At 46.9% G+C, this 13,166-nt stretch overlaps 1 protein-coding gene across 6 annotated transcripts in view; it reads right to left on the bottom strand.

The window, feature by feature from the left end:
* Window positions 1-13,166, bottom strand: part of FANCM (FA complementation group M) — a 50,876-nt gene that overhangs the window by 16,085 nt on the left and 21,625 nt on the right. For 4 of the 6 annotated variants that reach the window (XM_077924622.1, XM_077924528.1, XM_077924604.1 and 1 more), the window contains 8 exons: window positions 12,921-13,053; window positions 11,337-11,441; window positions 9,632-9,730; window positions 8,471-8,655; window positions 6,998-7,204; window positions 5,431-5,668; window positions 4,277-4,431; window positions 3,605-3,757 (listed from right to left, as the gene is read on the bottom strand). In XM_077924622.1, coding sequence (XP_077780748.1) covers window positions 3,605-3,757; window positions 4,277-4,431; window positions 5,431-5,668; window positions 6,998-7,204; window positions 8,471-8,655; window positions 9,632-9,730; window positions 11,337-11,441; window positions 12,921-13,053 — 1,275 coding nt within the window. The remainder of the gene's footprint in view (window positions 1-3,604; window positions 3,758-4,276; window positions 4,432-5,430; window positions 5,669-6,997; window positions 7,205-8,470; window positions 8,656-9,631; window positions 9,731-11,336; window positions 11,442-12,920; window positions 13,054-13,166) is intronic. The other 2 variants (XM_077924642.1, XM_077924672.1) reach the window with 1 other exon arrangement.

The raw sequence follows: 13,166 nt of genomic DNA, 5'->3' as shown, positions 1-13,166 counted from the left end.
TGTAACCGTGCTCTTGAGTGGAAGTTCTTCTGTGGGCTTCCGCTGTGAAAAGGAGATGCATTTTCAACACTGTTGGAAGTATACCCAAGAGGGAAAACAGACATAAATAAACAAAATTATCCAAGCACAGACTGAGGCTGTCTTACATGGACAATTCCCATCCTCCAGACATTTGATCCCAAGTGCTGAAGCTGCAGCAACAACAACAGAGCATTTGCACTGCTCCTGCACGTGTGGGACTTGACTCCCTCCTCTGGATTCTCTGCAGGCCTCTAGCCGCAGTTTCCCGCCCATGGAATCCCAGCAGCCATAAGTAGGAGTCGCACATGTGGGCAATTATAGCCTGGAGCCATTTTGTTGGCGTAGGAGTGTGAATTGAAGTAGGAGAGAAAAACCGACAAGTGTTAAATATAACACTCTGACGTTAGTGCAGGCCAAGAACTGCATAGTTACTGCGCGTGACTCAAGCTCCTGAACCCAAAGTGAGTTTGCTGCTTAAAACCTGCCTAAGTGTGCCAACACACGGCATCACCTGTTCACTGGAAGCACATTTGCATCCCTAGCTAAAGCAGAAGCGCCTGCAAAGGGGTCTGTCACACTTTCCTACAAAAGGGGGGTTGAAATCCACCCAGGGCACACTTTTTATTAAAGAATCCACAGAATAGACCGACAATGCAATCCTTTTAATTTACTGTGCTCTGCATGGTAGTAAACACGGTGTTCGAAACTCCCATTGTTCTAGGCGCGTTTTGCAACAGGGAATTTCATTAGTTTCTGAGCTCTGAGTGCAGTACTGAGCCTAAGATTTCAGATTAAAACTGCAGAATGAAGGAAAGGAGGACCTTTTTCTGCCTCCCCACTTCCAGCTACTCCCTGAAGACTGGAAAAAAGACCCTCTTAAGAATATTAGGGGGGTGGGCAGGGGAAGGACTAGACCATGTGAAAAATGAACATAACATTTTAGCTGCAATTCATTCATTTTCAGCTTTGCATTCTTGTTATAAAAAACACACACCTAGACGTTCCGTTGTTCCATCCATAACCTAGGGGTTTAAGGTGCCCTTTAGCTCCTAGCTTCCATATCTCAGTTTCTAACCTCAAAGTTCAACCACTCACCATTTAATTATTATTATTATTAGTTACTTTTCTTCCAACAATAGCTCAAAGCGACTTACAACAAACAAACAAACAAACAAAACATTAAAAACCGCATAAAACAAAACAAAATAAGAATCTAATAGACAATCATATTCTTAAAAGGCAGGATTAAAACATCTCAACCACTCAAGGAGGCCATGGATAATTTAAAATCAAAGGCTGGGCAGAAAAGAAATGTTTTTAACTATTGGCTAAAGATATGTAATCATGGCACCAGGCGAGCTTCCCTGGAGGGAGCGTTCCTCAAATGGGGAGCCACCACTGCAAAGGCCTGTTCTCGTGTTGCCACCCTCCAGGCCTCTCATGGAAGAGGCATAGGAAGAAGGGCCTCAGAGGATGATCAAAGGGTCCAGGTCAGTTCATATGGGGGGGAAGCAGTCCAAGAAGTATTGGGGTGAGGAGTTGCATGAGGTTTTATAGGTCAAAACGAGTGTTTTGAACTGGGCCCAGAAGCTAACTGATAGCCAGCACAGTTGGGCCAGGATTACAGTTGTGTGCTCAGACCACCTTGCCCGGGTGAGCAGCCTGGCCACCAAATTTGGCACCAGCTAGTTTCTGAAATCTGAAATCTCTTATTGGTGTCAACATCTATGGAGGCTCCTGTTGTTGAAGCTACAGCTCCCAAAGCAAAAGCACAGCAGAAAAGCCTTGAAAGGGGTATTGTGCAAAAGCTGTGTTCCTTCTAATGAGCTGCACCCAGCAAGCACACTCTCACTAAGCAGAAAGTCATCTGCTGGGCTCTTCTGGAGCAGCTGTGCGGACAGCTCAGGATTCCAGAGCAGAGCAACTGGCTTCTCTCTAACAGAGGAGGTGGCCACCCATGGCCTGCAGGCCAGATCCAGCCTGCCAGGCCTCATCTTTATCTACAAGCGGACTGGGAGATAAGGCTCGAGTCTGATCTTTAGGGCGATGAGGGATCTTTTACCTCCAGCCTTAGTGCTAAGCACCACAGCACTGTGATGGGAGATAAGCCCACTGCCTGCTCTCAAAGCACTGAAGGCAGCACTGTGGAACCTGCAAACTCTAGCTAGGGGAAAATCCAATCTGTTTGGCCAAGCCTCCGTTGCCTTAGCAATGAAGCCAGGAAGGCATTTATAAAAAGCTTCTTTTATGGTTCATCTGTGTGTTGATGTGTGCATCTGCATGAAACAGAGGGTAGTTTCCCACTTTTCTGCAGCAGGACACAACTGTCTCCATAGCTTTTTTGTGCTTGGAATAAAAGGCACACAGAGAAAAGCCAAAAAAATTCACACCTAGAATTTTTCAAGTTAGAATCTCATGCATGTATTTGCTCAGAATTTACAGCAAACTAAAGTGTGTTTACGTTAAACTAAGTTGGTAAGATCGACAGGTCCTCAAACCTGAATGCAATGAACTCACTTAAGATACATGAAGCATGACACTGCCCCAACCCCGTTAGCAAATCAGACCTCGGAAGCTGCATTGTATGATTTGAGTGATTCACACGCCTGTCTGTGAGGAGCGTGAGAAGGGAAGACAGGCTTATCTTTCTTCCGGTGTGAGACTGTAAAACTGTACTTTCAATTTTACGCTATGGATTCTTCCGCTCTCGGAGCTGAGAGAGAGAACCATGATTGCTTGTCTGTATATTCTGTAAATCCATATTCTGTGAAGCTGAGGCTCCAGTACTTTGGCCACCTCATGAGAAGAGAGGACTCCCTGGAGAAGACCCTGATGTTGGGAAAGATGGAGGGCACAAGGAGAAGGGGGCAACAGAGGAAGAGATGGTTGGATAGTGTTTTTGAGGTTACCAGAATGAGTTTGACCAAACTGCGGGAGGCAGTGGAAGACAGGGGTGTCTGGCGTGCTCTGGTCCAGGGGGTCACAAAGAGTCGGACACGACTAAACGACTAAACAACAACAACATATTCTGTAAATAAATTACTAGTTTAGAACTACAATGTCTCTAACGTCTTGCTGTGTTAAGCCAGAAGGATAGTGTGCTTGCACCAGCTGGTATAGGTCGCTGGGAGCGCCCTGGAGAAGAAAGGGATGCCTTTTCCAGAGCCACGCTCACTGGAGTAAGTCCAGAGGAATGGGGGCCGCAGGCACCCCAGGGCCTTTTCTCTTAACTCTGCTTGGGCCTGCAAAGGGTCATACGCAAAGGCATCTGAGGATGCTTGCTTACTGGCAAAGGTCTTTTTGAAAGTGCTTTGCTGCCCATTAACTTATAAATGTTCTGCATGGTAGGCTCCAGCTGAGAGGTGCTTTTTCCAAAGCCACCTAGTGAGGTTTATGGCTGACCATAGACTGCCCCCTCCCCCAAGTCCACAATCCACTCCTACAAATTGCACAGCCTGGCCCCTCGGCCTGCTCAGCTTCCTTCAACAAAGGCACAACGCCGCCGTCTCATGCAAACTATAAAGTCTGACATGACTCTTATAGGGAGATAATGTTTGTTCGGTGAGGCTGTGAGCTTACCAACCTCTTCGTGCCTCATCTGCTCGATCATCTCCATCATGCTAATGAAGTGGTGGCAGCGATCCGAGTGGTCCACCAGGTGGGTAGGGAAAGGGCGGTTCTGCCACAGCCTCCACTCTGTCAGAGACAGCACATGGACCTCCTTGGCTTGCGAGTCCTGGGTTTCAAAACAGAGAGCAACACAGAGCTCATTCCAAGTACTGGCTGGCAAAATACAAAGCATCTCATGATCCAGATTGTACAAAAATAGTAATTCCAGTTACAGGGCTTGATGCATAAATAAAACATGAACAGTTATTGCAAGAAGACGACTCTCTCTTAAAATACTCTTTATTTTTCACTCCAGTTTGTTAGTTAAGAGACAGAGAGCACCCAAGTACTGTGCATGGACTGTGACACACGTTGTCTTCTATTCAACGGCCAGGGTTGCTGGCAGGAGACTTTCCCAGGCCTGGAGATGTGGGGATTGAACAATGCAAAGCCAGTCCTCTGAGACTTGAGCTACAGCCATCCCCTGGCTGGTGTCTGAAGTTCACGGCAAAAGCAGCCCTTTGTTATGCTGGACAAGGGATCAGTCCACTTTCCTCCTGGCTGAGGCGCATCCAGCAAGACAGAGCTTGGAATTCCTGCTCCAGGCCGGAGAACACCCAACAAGCGCATTCAGGCCCCAACTTACTCTCGTCTCCTCGTCTTCTAATGTTTCAAAGTGACTTCGAGGCACAACTGGGTTTCTTATTCCATCACCAGCTTTGATTTTATACAATCTATCCCATCTTTCAAATTCTTCAGCTGTAAGGCACCAAGCTTCGGACGGACGGGTTTGCTTTGCATCTGGAAAGTGTTTGGAGGCAGGGAGGGAGAGAAGGTCGATATTTAGAAGAAAATTCTCTCAAATAGGCACCAGACACATAGCTTGTCAAACAGAAGATTCCTCTAAACTCCTGGAGCTCAGCACAAGATTGCCCTCCCTTTGTGGATTTGAGCCCCACATTGGGCAAAAGATTCCTGGCATTGCAGGGACTAGATGTCCCTTGGGGTCCCTTCCAACGCTACAATCCTGTGATAGAAGCAGACCAGTTCTGAAAGCAGGAAAGCCAAGAGGGATAAGACAGACTTTAGGAAACCCACACACCCCCATTGCATGGGGCAGGAGAGAGATGATGTTGCACCGTGTGGCACGAGGCAGACGATAAAACATCTGGCGAGACACATCTGCACATGGAATGCCCTTATGAAGGAAGGTGAATGAGGAATCTTGCATTCAAACAAGTGGTATGTCTATGTTTCCTTCTAATCTAGATGCTGGACAACACACATGGGAAAGCAGCAAAAGTGCCTCTCACCTGGAACAGGTCCGGATTTAGTCGCTACTGATACCCCTCCAACAACTAAGCCAGGGTGCAATAATGCTTTTCCAAAGCCCTCACATATCCGTATATAGTTGGTGGAGCAGGGCCACTTCCATGCCTATGACCCTCTCCATCCCGTTAAGGTCTGCCTTGGGGGACGTGCCAGTGAGATCTTTGTGCAGGGCTTCCTCAGTGGGGGCCCAGAGCTCTGAACTCCATTCTGATTGGTTGATACCTCATCACTAGAGTAGAAGCACTCAAGGAGGCCTTGAAAACGTTTCTCTTTTGTGCTGCTTGTTGGGACTCAGAGCAGCTTCCTTGCATTAAGCTGCTGACCCTTAAGGTGTGTACTGAATCGGCTGTCTCTATTTTGCCATCCCTTTTCCTGCATGCCAGTTTGTGAGTGCATGGCCCTAAAAAGCAGCCTTTAAATAACAGCAACGCCCCAAGAGGAGGAGAAAAAACGTTATGCACATCTTACCTGCCCCAGTGGGATAGGGAAGCCACTTTTGCAGCAGAAGAGTGTGGTCTCTCCTCCCTTTTGAGGTGGGCTTGGAGGGGCTTGGCTCACGCTCCGCAGGCATGATTGGCATCCTGTGCATCTTCGGGTCGATGCCTTCCGGAATCATCCGTGGGCTGTGCTGGTATAAGTGGAGCCCTTTGTTTTCAGAAATAGCTTTGAGGAGGCTTCTTCTGTTTAACTGGCTTTGATTGTATGTCTGCAAAACAACGGAGAATTTTGGTGGTTTTTTGTTGGGGGGGGGTGCAATTTCCAATCCTATGCATGTTTGCCTGAAAGTACACCCCACTGCATTCAGCAGGACAGATTCCCAAGTAAGGATCGACAGACCTGCAGCTAAAGCAAGTTTGAAAACAAGTTGCTGAAAACACAGGAGGGGACGGTGATTCTCCTGAGCTCGAATGCTGCTGGTGGGTTTCCCATAATGGGCATCTGGTTGGCCACTGTGAGAACAGGATGCTCGACTAGATGGGCCACTGGCCTGATCCAGCAAAGCTCTTCTTATCTTCTTAGGCTTGCAGACTTTTGTACACTTGGGTCAAGTGCCAATCCTTTCTGGGCCAGCAGCACTCTGGACCAGGGGTCAGCAAACATTTTCAGCAGGGGGCTGGTCCACCGTCCCTCAGACCATGTGGAGGGCTGGACTATATTTTGAAAAAAATAATAAAAATGAACGAATTCCTATGCCCCACAAATAACCCAGAGATGCATTTTAAATAAAAGGACACATTCTACTCATGTAAAAACATGCTGATTCCTGGACCGTCCACAGGCCGGATTTAGAAGGTGATTGGGCCGGATCCAGCCCCCAGGCCTTAGTTTGCCTACCCATGAGATCAGGTAATTTGGTAACTTCCTCGGAACCCCTCTGTAAGGCGTCCCTGGAGGCTCTCATTATTTCTTCCAGCTAATTCAGCCTGCCACTCACCAGGAGGACATACCCCGGATCCAGTAAACCAGTGGAGACAGGAAAGAGAAAGCAAAAATAAGCCGCGTTTCTACAGCCCACAGCTGCTGGACTGTTTAACTAACACTTGTAGGTTTAAAACCAGGATTCCTAGTTCACATGCAACAGTAACACAAGAATCATTGGCAGAAGGTCTACTCCTGCCAAGGCCAACAGAAGGAAGAGAGGCGGAAAGGGGAGCCTGCAAGCCCAGAGCTTTGCTTGGGGCTACTGAGGCTCATCCATGGAACACTAAACCATGGTTTAATATTACAAACACACTAGTCCATGTTATCAGATAAAGCTATGCCCTCCTTGTTGCTGGCTTTGTGGGAGATGGATACACAGAACATCTGGGCATGAGGATCCTAAATGTTTGCCACAGCAGACCGGCCCTGCCAAGCCATACAGCACCCCCACTGCAGCGCTGGGCCCATTGGTTTATCTTACTCAAAGGACTTACTCAAAGGATTTGGGATCCCGTCTTTAGGAAATTTGGAAAAGCAATAGAAAAAAGTGGGTTATGTTGAGGAATGCAATGAGTTGGCTGCAGAATGGGCTCCTATTGGCTCTGTGTCTTACTCGCTCTTCCCGTCCTTCAGAAAGGATGACCACGATCCGCCCTTGCCGCTTGCGCCCGGTTCGGCCCATTCGTTGCACAAGCCGAATTGGACTTTTCTGAGCATCAAAACAAACGATGAGGTCAACTTCTCCAATATCCAATCCTTCTTCGCCCACACACGTGGAGACTAAAGTGTTATAGCCACCCTCACGGAAACGTTTCACGACCTAAAGGAGGATGGAAACACTTGAGCATTTGCTTTGGAGAGAACCTGTCAATCACCTCTGGCTTCCTGCGGCCACATCTTACTGGAGCTAAGAAGGCCTGAGTCTGGCTGGTGCCTAAAGGAGCGACTCTCCTAGGAATCACATATTGAGTTCCTTGAGTTCCACAACAGAGGAAAAGCAGGATATGTAAAGGCGGCGGGGTGTGTGGGTGTGGGTGTTTGTGTGTGGAGAGACACTTGCAGTTCTGGAAAAGATTAACTGCAAAATGATTTATTTCTTTATCAGCTTTGGCTGGTGAGTAGCTCTGGCTATTTGGTGGGGCCTTACTCATAAAAATGATGCAGTGGCTTACAAAAAAATGGTGTGTGTGTGTGGGTGGGTGGGTGTGTGTGTGGAGAGAGGCGCTTGCAGGGTCCCTTCCAGCTCTACAATTCTAGGATTCTATGATCAATAGCTACACCATATGTAAGGGGTCGGCAACCTAAGCCCCATGGGCCACAAGGGGCCCACAGGGGTCATTTAACCGACCCATGAGCCTCCCCCAAACCGAGACACCCGCTCGGCAAATCCCCGCCCACTGCGCTAAACCAGCACAGTGTGGGGACTCGCTTTTGTGGCGCCAGAAATTGCATCTGCGCATGTGCATACGCTGAAAATCATGTCTGTGCAGATGCCAAAAATCGCGGGGCGTGCGCTCACGCACACTCCAGCCCACGGAGGGATCTCCGCTGTAGTGAACCGGGCAAGTCACTACCAAATAGTAGTGCTGGTAGTAGTAGTAGCAGCAGCTGCAGCAGCCGACACAATCCAAATGTACCTGGATACCAAACAGTAATTTTGTTTCTATAGACTTCTGCCACTTGGTTCATCCAGATTTAGGTACTGAGCATAAGAGCCTTTTGGGAATCACACTGCGTCATTTGAAAGAGGCAGGATGATTCTGGGCTTGTGCAACAGTGGCAGTTCTGCAGCCGGACCGTGATCATGCGCTTGCAACTGTGAGCAGTACGGTTACACGCCCATTAATTCTATAAATATCAAGAGATTTAAGCACATGCTAAACGAGCAGAAGGTATGGACCATCATGAGTTCAGAGCATCGGCACATAGCAGCCAAGTTCTAAATGGGCACCACTGTCTTGCAAAGAGCGCTTTCTTGGCACCGGAGCTCTCCTTGCAACAACATCTTGCTGACGACAACAAGCAAGACGTGCGCAGCATGACTTTGCCACGTTGGGCTCTCTGCCAGCCCCCGACCCCTCCTTACCTCAAGCTGCTCCTTCTGCGTAAAGCCCTTGGTGCTCTTGCCGGTGGAGTGGCCCACAAAGGTCATGACCCTCACCTCCGGGTGGTGCTGGCTCAGCATTTCTGCAATTTCCTGCACGCTGTCACGGAAGGAGGAGAAGATCATGACTCTGGTCTCCCCAGGCTGGCCTTCAGGTGCACTTTGATCTATTGGATGCAGGAGAAAGAGAGTGAGACCCCCCATATCAGAAAATGCATAGTCTCAGCTCCAACCAGTTTTTTTAGATGGGCAGCATTACCAAGGAGATAGCGGCCTAAACTGAGAAGGCCTTTAGCAGCCTCTTTACTATATTATACACCCTGAAATTTATCCAGTTCATTGAGTGCATTATCCATGCATCTCCTTGCAGCAGAATAGGAGGCCACAATACAGTGGTGCCCCGCAAGATGAATGCCTCGCAAGACGGAAAACCCGCTAGACGAAAGGGTTTTCCATTTTGGAGGTGCTTCGCAAAACGAATTTCCTATGGGCTTGCTTCGCAAGACGAAAATGTCTTGTGAGTTCCTGCAGGGTTTTTTTCCTTCCCCCCCCCCCCCTTTTCCCCAAGCCGCTAAGCCGCTTATCAGCTGATCCGCTAAGCCGCTTAACAGCTGATCCGCTAAGCCGCTAATCAGCTGATCCGCTAAGCCGCTTATCAGCTGATCCGCTAAGCCGCTAATCCGCTAAGCCGCTAATGAGCTTGCTTCACAAGACGAAAAAACCGCAAGACGAAGAGACTCGCGGAACGGATTCTTTTCGTCTTGCGAGGCACCACTGTATTTCCTCCTCAAATTCAACTCTGCATTTTTGAAAACAAAAGGAGGCATTATCAGTGAGTGCAGTGATGGTCAGTTGGGTAACCACATTTCCTAAGGGGCTAATGAAGTCAAGTGATTATAAAGGCCAGGGAATGAAGCTTTGTTAAGAGAAGAAGAGTTGCTGTTGTTTTGGGAAAAGGCCGTAAACTCTGGCAATCAGAATGTAAATTTACACAGAAGGAAGTCGAGGAGAAAACTCAACAGATAATTGGTAGTAACAAAAGTACAGAACACACATTTCCTAATACACTTCAGAAACAGAAAAAGTTAGTGTGTAAATCGACGCATACTAAGGATTAGCATTTTAATTACATCCGAAATGTACCTCCACGCTCCTTCCAGGATCTGAAATGTTCTACTACAACATCTTCTAATTTCTTTAACTTTGGGTGACTGTAGATGAATGGCTTCCTGTTTCCATCTCCTGTAAGGCCAAAGGTTTTTGTTTTAAATCTGTAACTTCTAGGCAGCTTTATCTTTAATAGGAACCCTTTGAAACAATTACAATCAGACTGTTGTTATGACTATTATTATGGTCTAACACACTGTTAAGAAACAATGAAATTGTTCAAATTAAACCATATATTTAGGGATTCATTTTTATTCAACTTCAAAAAGGTCAAAAGCAAAGAACATTTATAACAGATAAAATGAATAAATTTGTCCAAAACTAAACCATCACAGAGGCTTCAAATTCTAGCAGAAGCAAAACACCTTTTAAAACCTGAAGATAATTAACCATTCTCCTGCCAACTCAATATTACTGTTCACACAAGCAAGACATTTTCCTTTTGAATTTAATAGTCTTTATATCTCGGTAGTGTTAGTTGAGGTGTACAAGGTCTTAGAGGAGGGGCAGTAACTCTGGTGGCAGACCAGTCATGCCCCTTCTGGGGTAGTTTGTCTACCTTTGGTTGCCCACCCTGCACTCAGCCCTCGGTGAGTTAGGAACCTCCCCTGCTGGTGAAGACAGGCTCTGGGGGATTGAGCGGACAAGACCAAGAGGGGGTCCAATGGTCAAGAAGGAAGATTCTGCACATGCTGTACAGGGAAGTGAGGGGCAGATGGGGCTCATCCACCTGGGAACGGAGCCCGTCTACAAGAAGGAAAACTCTGATCCTAAACCTCTGCTGCTTTGTGGGACATATTTGGGAGAAGAAAGGGCTAAGGAGTGAATCCTACGCAAATCCAGAGTGGAGCCCCTAAGCCGGCTGGATGGCGCCTTGCACACCTCCTTCCAATAACTCCTGCAGCCAAGCTGGTGCCAAACGTCTTTCTCTGTTTTCATAGAATCATAGAGTTGGAATAGACCACAAGGGCCATCGAGTCCAACCCCCTGCCAAGCAGGAAACACCATCAGAGCACTCCTGACATATGGTTGTCAAGCCTCTGCTTAAAGACCTCCAAAGAAGGAGACTCCACCACACTCCTTGGCAGCAAATTCCACTGTCGAACAGCTCTTACTGTCAGGAAGTTCTTCCTAATGTTTAGGTGGAATCTTCTTTCTTGTAGTTTGGATCCATTGCTCCGTGTCCGCTTCTCTGGAGCAGCAGAAAACAACCTTTCTCCCTCCTCTATGTGACATCCTTTTATATATTTGAACATGGCTATCATATCACCCCTTAACCTCCTCTTCTCCAGGCTAAACATGCCCAGCTCCCTTAGCCGTTCCTCATAAGGCATCGTTTCCAGGCCTTTGACCATTTTGGTTGCCCTCCTCTGGACACGTTCCAGTTTGTCAGTGTCCTTCTTGAACTGTGGTGCCCAGTTTTCCTTTAGACTACATCAGCAAAGCCAAGAGGGGGGTCTTGTTGTCTGGGCAGCCCAGGACCTCCAGACCCACTGCCCAGGCTTGCACCCCGGAGAGGTCACTTTGGTGTAGAGGTTTGACCTCACCCCAGAAGGTACACTCCACTCTCCCGGGACATAAGGATGCCAGCAACAAAGTGTCCGTTGGCAAAAATGGGCAAGGCCCAGTGTGGTGTTTTATTACTAAGAAGAAAAATGCCAGTCTAGCTTTGCTTTCTTACCATTTGCTGAGGTCACATTTGTGTCTGCAAACATGTTTTCAAGCTGGCTGTACAACATCATGAAGTCTTCATTACGCCCAAGTTCATTTTTGGTACGAGTCATACCTTTCGAGAGAGGTAAACCAATTTAAAGATCTGGGGGGGGGGGGGGGAATGACACATGACTTACATAAATCGGACACAGGAACTACCCTTTTAGAACTGCTTTCATGATCTGCAACAAGCGAGTCAATAAGCAAGAATGCATTGTAACTGCAATGGGTTTTACTCTACTTCAAAGTGTCTATTACTTTTCATGCAAGTTGCAAAAGAACCTGCAGAAGAACCTGGGTCATTGGAACTGGGCAAAAGTTAACACAGGAGCTCCCCTGCCTCAGACAAGCCGGCAATTATGAGAAATTAGATGCAACCTGGTTTGACTTTGCCGAAGGACTTTCTTGGCTCCTCTCCAACCAGCCCAGCCCTGACACGTCATGTGTTCCTTCCTTCCACGTTCTGGCCATACTTTATAGCTCTCTTACCTCTACTGATGACAAAATGACCCCAACCCTGTCTGTGAACAAAGGCCAGCTCCCTCGGCCTGAAAGAGGAGATGAGCGTTGCACCCCATAGTCAAATTTGACTGGACTTAACCGTCCAGGGATCCTTTACCATTACCTGTAAGTTAAATTGTATTATCCTTTGCTGCCCTGGGCTCCTTTGGGTGATGGCACAGGGTATAAATCTAATGAATAAATACTTTCCACAAGAATTGGAAACTTTCATTATTTGTTGCATGCTTGTGATGAGTCAGCTAAACCTCAACCAGTTATTAGCATCCATACTCCTCCGCAGCTAAACGAGGGAACTCCCTCTCTTGTCTGCCCCATCCATATCCAAAGCCAGCTGGAAATTTGCCTGTCAGGGTGGAAGTGCTAAACCCCTTCCGACAATAAGAACTGTTATGCTCAGCTAAAAACATTATGAATGTGCATTTTAAAATCTAGGATCTTCCATGTTACTGTCAAACCAATTTATTTTTAAAGCCATTTTGATTCTGAGATGCTTATTCCACATAGCAGATTTTACAGCCTTGATATCTAACAAAGTATTATTTGTCTAAATGGAAATTCTCTCACACTGAAGAAATAAAACTTCAACAGTAAATCATTTTAGAGGACCCTAAAGGAATGCTTTTGTCATTAAGATAGAATCACAAAACTGTAGAGTTGGAAGGGACGCCAGGGGTCATCTGGTCCAATCCCCTGCAATGCAGGAATCTTTTGTCCAATGTGGGGCTCAATCCCATGACCCCAAGGTTAAGAGCCTCATGCTCTGCCAACTGAGCTATCCCAGGTGTGTGGATATATGCACATTTATTATTATGGCATATATAGAGCCGCAATGACTGAAGATTTAAGAGTCTGAAAGCAACTAAGCTCTGTTTCCCATGTCTTTTAAGATTTTTCTAGAGGTTATGTTAAATACATAATTTCCAGTTTTCTGAGGGGGGGGGGGTGAAAAGAGTCAGAGCATCTCTCTAAATGCCCTCAGCTGATCTGGGAAGATAACAGAAGGTGTTCCACGTGCAAAGGAATCCCTTACCTTTTGATCCATCCATAATTCCGCATAAGAAGATAAATAAGGATCGCATTCCCATTTGCAGCAGTAGCTCATAACCATGATACAAACTAATACATAGAGCAAAATCTCCTTCTATTGCGCCTTGCTGCATTCCCTGTGGAGACATCAGTTCCAGTGAGAAAGATTTACACCCAAAAGGACTTGTACCATCTTCCTTCCTACCAAATGTAGGCAAACGATACGGTAGAGGAACAAGAGTCTCTTCCT

This window comes from Podarcis muralis, chromosome 1 (genome assembly GCF_964188315.1).
Source record: "Podarcis muralis chromosome 1, rPodMur119.hap1.1, whole genome shotgun sequence".
Taxonomy (NCBI): Eukaryota; Metazoa; Chordata; class Lepidosauria; order Squamata; family Lacertidae; genus Podarcis; species Podarcis muralis.
This window is presented reverse-complemented; position numbering and strand designations above follow the sequence as displayed.